Raw genomic sequence first — 10,326 nt, forward strand, 5'->3', positions numbered from 1 at the left:
TGCTACAATGATGACTTTGGACAGTATAGGCCTTCAGACTGGGTTGAGTAGTTGTTGGAGGCCATCAGTTGTCAAGTCTGCTGGTCGTGGTACAGAGCAGGCCTGTGTTGGTAAGTTTCAGGGACTTAGCTGTGCAGATAGTTCTCAGGAGAGTAGATGGCTCGGATCCCTCTTCTGGGGACGGCTCTCTGGGTGCTGTTTGGAATCTGTGGTTCTAGTTTCCAAAGCTGCTTATTGGAGCTGGAGCCGGAGCCTGTGGGGCAGCTGTTTCTGCAGGAGCTGGTTATTGAACAGGCTCTCCCTCTCTCCCAGATCAGGGCTAGCAGTTATACAGACTGTGTGCTCCGTTATCTCCTCTCAAATCTGTGTTATCCATCGTGTTTCTGCCATCCCCTTTTGAAGCAATTGGCTTCCTGATAATTTAGAGTAGGTGTAAATGTTGTAGATGTTGGTGTGTTTGCCGAGCTCAGAGGTTTGATAGCAGACATTTCATCCCATTATGAGGTGACATCCTCACGCTGTCGAGCCTGTGAAGCGCTGTTGTCTTGGGCCAGTTGGAATTTATATGGGGTGGAAACATCTATCAAACCTCCCAGCTCAGCGAACACTCCAACATCGACAACCAGCACCCTAGGTGTAAATGTATTTTGATTAAGTGGAAAGTCAGGTATTTCTGCAAATGAATATTAATTGAAATTGAATGTCTTGGTATCTGTCAAGGCACCATAATGTCTGAATTAAATTGGTTTCTCAGGTCTGGTTAATTGTCCTTTCAGAGAAGTGTGAATTGGATTTTCAGGCTGAACAATGGTTCCAAGAGGTTACCTCTGTACATGTAATTTTCCCACAGCATAGCCCAGCTGCCTTTTTTTTTGAAAAGGTTATTTTCGAAGTCCAGGATTTTGGTCCAGTATTTCAGAATATGGGGATTTTTGCTCAATCCTACACTCCTCAAAAGAATTCTAACAGATTTGTCAGGCATGACCTCCCCTTGATGAAGCCATGCTAATTCAGCCCTATTTTACCATGCAGTTCCAAGTAATGATCCTTAATAATGGACTCTAAATCTAACCAATGATTGAGGTCAGACTAACTGGCCCATTTCTTTGTTTTCTGCCTCCCACCACCCCCTTTCTTAAATAGGGGTGTTACATTAGCCACGTTCCAGTCCTCTGGGACCCTCCCTGAATCCAGTGATTCCTGAAAGATCACCGATGCTTCCACAGTCTCTTTAGCTATTTCCTTCAGAACTATGGGGAGTAGTCCATCTAGTCCAGGTGATTTATCCACCTTCAGGCCTTTCAGATTCTGCAGCACCTTCTCCAGTAGTTCAAAATACATTCTTGCCTCTTTATTTTTTATAGATCTACAAAACTCCTGCAAATTTTATATTACCAGCTAGCTTACTCTCATATTTCATCTTCTCGCCCTTTTTTTTTAAATTATCCTCTGCTGGTTTTTAAAAGGCATCACCTACACTCGGTTCGCAACAAACAACTGCACCTCCCAGTCACGAACCATTTCAACTCCCCCTCCCATTCCTCAGACGACATGTCCATCCTGGGCCTCCTGCAGTGCCATAACGATGCCACCCGAAGGTTGCAGGAACAGCAACTCATATTCCGCTTGGGAACCCTGCAGCCCAATGGTATCAATGTGGATTTCACAAGTTTCAAAATCTCCCCTCCCCCTACCGCATCCCAAAACCAGTCCAGCTCGTCCCTGCCTCCCTAACCTGTTCTTCCTCCCACCTATCCCCTCCTCCCACCTCAAGCCGCACCTCCATCTCCTACCGACCAACCTCATCCCGCCCCCTTGACCTGTCCGTCCTCCCTGGACTGACCTATCCTCTTCCTAACTCCCTACCTACACTCACCTTTACTGGCTCCATCCCCCCTCTTCGACCTGTTTGTTTCCTCTCCACCTATCCTCTCCTCTATCCCTCTTCTATCCGCCTCCCACTCTCTCCCTATTTATTTCAAAACCCCCTTCCCCTCCCCCTTTTCTGATGAAGGGTCTAGGCCCGAAACGTCAGCCTCTCTGCTCCTATGATGCTGCTTGGCCTGCTGTGTTCATCCAGCCCTGCACCTTGTTGTCTCACAATCCTCTGGCTTCCCACTAATCTTCACCATATTGTATGCTGTTTCTTCCGCTTTATGCGGTCACTGAGTTGCATTGTCAACTGTAGTTGCCTTGTCCTCCCCTTAGTATGTTTCTTCCTTGGGATGAATTTCTGCTGCGCCTCCCGAGTTACCCGCACTATACTCCTAGTATATACCTCACTGTGGTTTGTAGGACCTTGCTGAGCTGTTCCTTATTCTATGCTGGAACAGTGATTACACTTCAAAATTGTGACTTACAGATGTTCATTAAGGGTGGATATTTTATAAATGCAAGGTTATTTTTCTTTCCTAAACTTAAGAGATCTAGCTGGTGGAACATTTGGTGATACTCTGGTCAATATCTTTTGGAAGATTAACAGCTCAGCCAATGTTTAACGATGCATTAAACTGAGCTGAGAAATGCAACAGACACCATAAATCTTCAAGTCCAGTGATCCAGGCAAAGTCAAAAAAGTAATTTCTGTAACCCAGAAGTCCAAGAGTAAAAGCGGGGTTAGGGAGAGAATAGGTCCCCTTAAAAATCAGTATGACCATCAATGTGTGGAGCCACAAGAGATGGGGGAAGATTTTAAATAAATATTTCTCCTCAGCGTTTACTGAGGATGCTAAAGAAATAAGGGAAACACATGGGGATGTTTTGGACCATATACATATTACCAGAGAGGTGTTTGCAGCCTTAGATCGCATTAAGGTTGGTAAATCCCCTAAGCCTGATCAAGTCCATCCTCGGATGTTGTGGGAAGCTAGGGAAGAAATTGCAGAGGCCCTCTCAGAGATTTTTGCTTCATCTTTAGCCACTGGTGAAGTTCTGGAAGACGGCTAATGTTTCATTGTTTAAGAAAGGTAGCAAAGACAAGCCAGGGAATTACAGGCCTGTGAGCCTGTCATTAGCAGTAGGGAAGTTATTGGACAGGATACAGGGGGACAGGTTCAACCAGAATTTGGATAGTCAAGGTCTGATTGGGGTTAGTCAGCATGGATTCATACGCAGGAAGTAATGTCTGACAAATCTTTTATCATAGATGAGGGTAAGGCAGTGAATGTTGTCTATATAGACTTGAGTAAGGCCTTTGACAAGGTCCCATATAGCTGGCTAGTCATGAAAGTTAGGTCACATGGGATCCAGGGAGAGCTAGGTAATTGGATTCAAAATTGGCTCGGTGGTAGGGAGCAGAGGGTGATGGTTGAAGGCTGTTTCTCAGATTGGAGGCCTATGACTAGGGGTGTGGTGCTGGGACCTTTGTTATTTACATAAATGATCTGGATGTGAATGTACAAGGCATGATTAGTAAGTTTGCAGACGATACCTCCTAATTTTGTATCATTGATAGCAAGGAAGATTATCAAATATTACAGAGGGATCTTGTTCAGATGGGGAAGTGGGCTGAGGATTGGCAAATGCAATTCAATACAGATAAGTATGAGGTGTTGCACTTTGGAAAGTCAAACCAAGGTAGAACTTATACAGTAAATGCTAAGGTTGTGGAACAGAGGAACCTAGGAATACAAGCACAGTTTGTTGAAGCTGAGTCACAGGTGGACAGGGTGGTGAAGGCAGTATTTAGCATGCTGGCCTTCATCGGTCAAGGCATTGAGTATAGGAGTTGGGAACGTTACATTACAGTTGTATATGTCGTTGGTGAAGCCGCATGTGGAGTACTGTGTACCGTTTTGGTCACACTTCATAGGAAAGGTATAGTTAAATCTTCTTTACACACTTTCCAGTTTGCGAGGATATTGCCAGGATTAGTAGGCCTGAGTTATAGGGAGAGGTTGGCCAGGATAGGATTTTATTCCTTGGAACATAGCAGAATGAGGTGTATAAAATCACAAGGGGCACAAATAGGACAAATGCGTATTTTTCCTCAGGGATGGGGAATTGAAAACTAGAAGACATAAAAGTTTAAGGTGAGAGGGGAAAGATTTAAGAAGGACCCGAGGGGCAACTTCTTCATGCAGAGAGTGTATCCGGGATAGGCTGCCAGAGAAAGTGGTTGAGGCAGGTACAATAGCAACATTTAAAAAAAAACAATTGGAAAGGTACATGGATGGAAGGGTTTAAGAGGGATATGGACCAAATATGGGCAGTCTGAACTGAGTGGGCACCATGGTCAGCTAACTGATTACAACTTAGCATTTACTGGCAACCCTACAGTTTAAAGCTGACTTCTTTCCTCTGGTGGGTAATTCTTTGGACTCAGGATTACAGCACTGAAACGCATCAACATAATGGCCAAAGCCGCCACAAGGATGTGTGCTATTTACTATCTCCAATGATTTGTATGATGGGATCCAGTGTAAAGTATTCAAAATACTGCAGATACAAAGCTGATGGAATATCAGTTCCTTTCCTTATCTCACTGTGGTCGTGTCAAGCCACTGAATATTGGTAACTGTGGAGGATTTTAACCCTTTGTGAGGCAGCAATCACAGAAGAATGTTGATCATGAATTTTTTTTTTAAGCACATCTGCTTCCAAACAGTATTAGAAGTACAAGCCTTGCTCATCATGACAGGTGTAAGTGTTTCAGAATTTACTTCTGTCATGATAACTCTAAATTTAAAGGTAAAATATAAAGATTACTCATTGTACTTCACATGAAAAGCAGGGGAAATGCAGTAATATAATTGAAATTTCTTTATAAGGAACAACATCTTGTAATTTTTAAACGGTTTTGTTACTGAAGAAGAGTATAACCAAATATCACTTCTTTACCTTTCAAAATATAATGCTCTGATTTGGGGAGATACTCCATCTCGTCACAGTTGCCACGTTAAAGTTCACCTTGCTATCTGCCAGTTGTTTAAATTAGAGGGTTACAACAATATGATGTCTTGGCACTGTGTCTTTAATCAAAGGTAAAAACGAAAAAGGGATCAGAGACCAATTCTGAAATCTGGCCCAGAGCGAGCTTCCATTGTTGGAGAGTGAAGGGCCAAAATTGTTTTACTGAGAAGACATTTAAGTGTTGATATTTGGAGACAGTGGCAATGTGCTATACAAGACTCAGTCTCAAAAGTTTCAGAAAAATAGTGTTTAGGATATCTGGTTATAAACAGGTGTTTTAATCTGTCCATTTACTTCAAAGATAAAAGAGAGTTGGGGTTTCTATAGCATTTCTGCTAACTTTGTTATTGCTTGCGTACTTTGGATGTCCAAGCATGGCAGCTACTTCCGGAACCTGAAGTCAATACTAAAAATGGCATGGGCACGTCAATCATCACGGATGGAGCTTTGCAGCAGACAAACAGCAATGCAATTTAGAGATTCCATTGGTTTCAAAGTTGTTTATCAGCATTTCTACCAGGATACAAGATCCACATGATTCATATTGCCATTTCTGATGGGCTTTGAGATGGGAACGGTGCAGAGGTTTTCATGAACTATCAGTGAATAGCACAGACAAGTGCTTTAGTCTAGCAGGGTGTAAGACAGTGAGGGAACAAACAGAGAGAGCAGCTAGAGACCCAGAGTCTTTACAGTCAATCATGCAGGATTGCAGGTAGAAACTCACATTCAGATTGAAAAAAAAAATCAAAAACTTATGGGGAGTTAAACAAAGCTGAACAGTCACCTAGCTTGTGGTAATGAGAGAATCTCCAGTAATGCTCTCACCATAAAAAAGGTCAGTTCTGGGTTTAGTAAATACCAGGCTGGGGAAAGAAAAGTAAAACCTCGGGAGGCAAGAATTATTTTGAATTGATTCTGGGATAACAGATGTTTATTTAGAGGTCAGCATAAAGTAAACATTTATTTTTCCCCCAATGGAAAGATTGAGATTTTCTTAGGGGCTGCTTTTTGATTTTTTCCATTCTCATTAATTCATTTATTAGGTAATGTTATCACATATTAACAATACCTTCTGTATTTGTAGTAAACAAGAACAGAAATTGCTGGAGAAACTCAGCATGTCTGGCAGCACCTGTGAAGGGAAAACAGAATTAATGTTTCAAGTTCACATTAACTCTTTTCTCTTCACATGCTGCCAGACCCAGAGTTTCTCCACCAATTTCTGTTGATGTCTGTTGCAGATCTCCAGCACCTGCAGTTCTTTGTTTTATCCTTCTGTATTTTTGTTGTTAGATGTGATATTTGGACACTCTCAGCAGAATTGGAAGAATTAATCAATATCCACAATTATCATCCATGCTTCACTGAACTTAAAGCAACAAAACACAAGAAAATCATTAATTTCCTAGATATCACTACTCAAACTGGTACAAGTCAACAAGCATAAATTCACAAAAAAAATTTCAAAATAATTGATACAGTTTTACATTCAAAACACAATCACAAGCATACTTTCCACAAACAGATAATGGGTTTTCAACGCAACTGCACAAAGCTGTAATATTTTAACTGTGTAGACTTGAATCTCAAGACTCACAGACATTTTATTTCCTGTAAAGTAGCTTCTGAACTTAGCCTGCCTTAAGCTGGAGGTCACATATTCATTTGCAAAGAATTCATTATCCAAGTGATTTCAAAGTTTTCCTCACTCTCCGTTAGTTGATTTCTTTTGACATAAAATGGTTCCTTGTACTTTAGGGTCCTTTCTCTTCACAACTTGCTTTTGTGCATTCCCCCACCCCTAATTAAAGCATTCTTCTACTTCCTAAGCACAACCCCCAACCTCCACATTTTGAATCTTCCTTCATCGTGCAACCCACTTTGGAGGCTTTTTTTTCCCTTCGCCTCTCTTCCATCCATCTCCTGTCATGCAGCAAATGCCAAACCCCACTTCAAACGCAACAGTTAGAACTCCCAGCCTCAGTAAAAGGCCCCACCTTCACAGCTCAGTAAACACTGCCCTGGCAAAAGGTTTGACACCTCAGCAGTCTGCCCCTTTTCCCAGTTATGGCAAACTACATGTAGTCACAGCTCCAACTCCTGAAAAAAAAAGCCCAAACCCCCGGTGATTTTCTCACTGCCAACATTTTACTTTAACTACTTGTTGCTCCAATCTGATTGCTGTCCAATCATAGACTTGTTCACACCTATGAGCAGCAAACATAAAAGAGAACCAGCCTGTGATTGGAGAAGGTCCTCATCAATTCTACATATGGATAAACTTTCTGCAATTACTAGTCTCCCCAGTAATGGAATTTTCCCCGATGTTTTTGAGGGCTTTCAGAATTCATCTGCTGTCCCAAATATTTTGTGCATCAGTTCTAGAAATAAGAAAAAAGTGTATTCCATTCCGCAAAATAAAGAAAAAGCAATCTAATTTTTTCAAGAATGCTGCAAAGCTACCGATTGCAAACAAATACTGTTAATTCTCAAATGTGCATCAGGAGAGTTGACTTGCCTGCTGCAAATCTTCATTTGTAGGATATTTAAAGAGAAGAAAACTGTCAAAATTAAATTTGGAGGCTGCTTCTATATCTCAACGTTTACATATAGTGGTCATACTGGTCAGCTGATCAGCCACAGGTCTAAGGAAATTTCATCTATCAAAAACATCTCCTGCAGCTGCCGAGTGCATTATTAAAATGATTCTCTTTCTAGCCCAAACTAAAGTTGGTGAATGAGAGTCGATAACCACAAACAGAAACGAATAAAACACCTTTAACAAATGTGAAACCTACAACAATAGCAATAGAACTGAAAACATGCCATTGGAACTGGCAAGTCGTTACTGAGGCAGAATAATCTATATTCCCTCTGAAGGACAGTTATCAATGCTTCACAAGCTGACATGAAAGAGCATGTGCATTAGCAGCAGTATCTCAAATATTTACAAATATCAATTTATGATATTGTTGGAATGAAATAGTATATTGGGTCACAAATAAACTGTAAAACAAATAAAACATTATAAATTTCAAAAATCAATTTAATATTGTGTACATGCTTGCATGCATTCAGCAATAATCAGTGGTACATTAGTTACAAAAATCTTTAGATTTTAAAGCAGTATATTGTATTTCTATAACCACTAAAACAATAAACTTGTTGCAACTTGTACAAATTTGTCCTTTAATGTTCATCTTAATTTAGTAATCACCTAACATTATGTGTATGCACGTGTTCATATCAGCAGTTGATTGGTGTCAGCAAACAGGTGCTCATCAAAAACTTGTGAAATGGAAAGCAGAAATTAGCTGTACTTCAATGCAGTATGGATGACAGACCAGTAGAAGGCTTGCTGAACAGACTTTTCATTCCCTCTTGTTAACCCATTTATCACTGAACAACAATTTGTGATTTATATCACAACTGTTACAGTACAAGAGAAGATCATTTGGCCTATTGCGTTAGCAACAGCTCTCCAAATGATCATTTCACATAATGCCATTCCCTGCCTTTTCCTTGTAACCTTGCACATTGTTGCCTGAAAAAGAACAGTCTTTCAAATGAGAGACAACAAGGTGCAGGGCTGGATGAACACAGCAGGCCAAGCAGCATCATAGCAGCAGAAAGGCTGACGTCTTTCAAATGCTTCAATTGAACCTGCCTCCACCACACCCGATAGCAACGTTAACATAAAACATCCCAAGGTGCTTAATAGGACCATTATCATGGAGCTACACAAAAATAGAATGGATGACTAAAAGCTAGGTCAAAATATAGATTTTAAATGAATGTTTTAAAGAGAGAGTGTTTTGAATGCAAGGAGATTTGAAGAAGGAATTCCAAAGCTTACGGTTAAGTAGCTGAATGCATGACCACTATCTGTAAACTTGTATTGTAACTTTTAAATTCCCCATTACAATAGCAATTACAGTCCAGAGTGAAATCTCAGAACTAGTGATAATTAAAAACTTCCAATACTTTCAAAAATTTAAACCACAAGTCATTTCCCCTCATTCAGTCACAGAAATGATACCCAAGATTTAGATCATAGTTCATTCCATACCTGGAATAATTGTGTAGCTGACTGCTCGTTTCTTTAAGTAAAGGTAATAGGGTTGAATAACTTCCTGAAGAAACACTATATCAGGGCTATATCTAAAGCAAAAAAAAGGTCCGGTTAGACACTCCTCAAAATCTAAAAAGCATTGATATTGTAATACAAATCAAAGAACTCAAATCCTACGATCCTAAATGCACTATAACAGCAACTCAATTATGCTGTAGCATAATAGACTCAGACAAGAACAAATTACAGCCTCATACATAAGTAAAAGGCTAGGTAATCAACACCATTAAAGGTACTGAAAAGGTAAATACTCCAGGTTCAGAAAAACAACATAGAAAGTAACAAAACTGGAAAGAAGCAAGGACCATGAATTAAAATGTATCTTACCCACACAGGGCAGGACAGCACTCAAGGCCTACTTAAAACTATGATGCAAAATTTCATGGAGCCCAAAAAACAAAACAGTGATTAAAAACACATACTTCAGTTTAAAGGCTATGATATTGATCCAAAGAAACAAAGCTTTGAGCCAAGCACAAACGGGGAGTTTTTTTTCAATTTATTCTTTGGACAAGAGAGAGTCGCTGGCTGGGCCAGCATTTATTGTCCATCCCTAATTGTTCAGGCATCTGGAATCACATGTAGGCCAGACTAGGTAAGGATGGCAGTTTCCTTCCCTAAAAGAATATTAGTGAACCATTTGGGTTTTTCCAACAATTAATGGTCATCATGAGACTCTTAATTCCAAATTTTTATTGAACTCAAAATTCTACCACCTGCTGTAGCAGGATTCGAATCTGGGTCCCCAGAACATTACCTAGGCCTCTGAATTAACAATCCTGTGATAACACCACTAGGCCATCACCTTCCCTCTACTCCTAGTATTCCAAGTTATAAGGTCTTTAGAATGTACAGGAAAATTAACAAAGGAAGAACAGCAATATTGGTAAGCATTACTACCACATTAGCAAGGAAAGATATCTGTGAGCAGGCAGTAGAGACAGTATAGGTCAAATTGAGGATTTTTTTTTTTTTTTTTTAAAAAAGAAACCTATATTACATGTTATATATACACACACACAGTGATAAAGTAGCAGTGTACATGAACATAGATGAAAAGTTTGCTGCAAAAACTTGAGCAGCAATCTATTGAGACAACAATTTAGACATAGATTGGGCTAAGCAGCCTAGCTAGGCACAAAGGTAGCAAATTTATGCTGACTGGGACAGTTTTCCCAACAATATCCTCTTGAACCAATGATGAAACAGGTCATAGAGAATGCTGGAGAAACTCAGTCTGGCAGAATCTATGGAGCAAAAATAGAGATAACAAGGTGTAG

General features: G+C 40.3%; 1 protein-coding gene across 5 annotated transcripts in view; it reads right to left on the reverse strand.

Moving 5' to 3' along the window:
* tdp2b (tyrosyl-DNA phosphodiesterase 2b) overlaps positions 1-10,326 on the reverse strand; it is a 55,942-nt gene that overhangs the window by 16,399 nt on the left and 29,217 nt on the right. For all 5 annotated transcript variants that reach the window (XM_048615413.1, XM_048615434.1, XM_048615422.1 and 2 more), the window contains one exon: positions 8,984-9,075. In XM_048615413.1, coding sequence (XP_048471370.1) covers positions 8,984-9,075 — 92 coding nt within the window. The remainder of the gene's footprint in view (positions 1-8,983; positions 9,076-10,326) is intronic.

Source organism: Rhincodon typus, chromosome 2 (genome assembly GCF_021869965.1).
Source record: "Rhincodon typus isolate 14 chromosome 2, sRhiTyp1.1, whole genome shotgun sequence".
NCBI lineage: Eukaryota > Metazoa > Chordata > Chondrichthyes > Orectolobiformes > Rhincodontidae > Rhincodon > Rhincodon typus.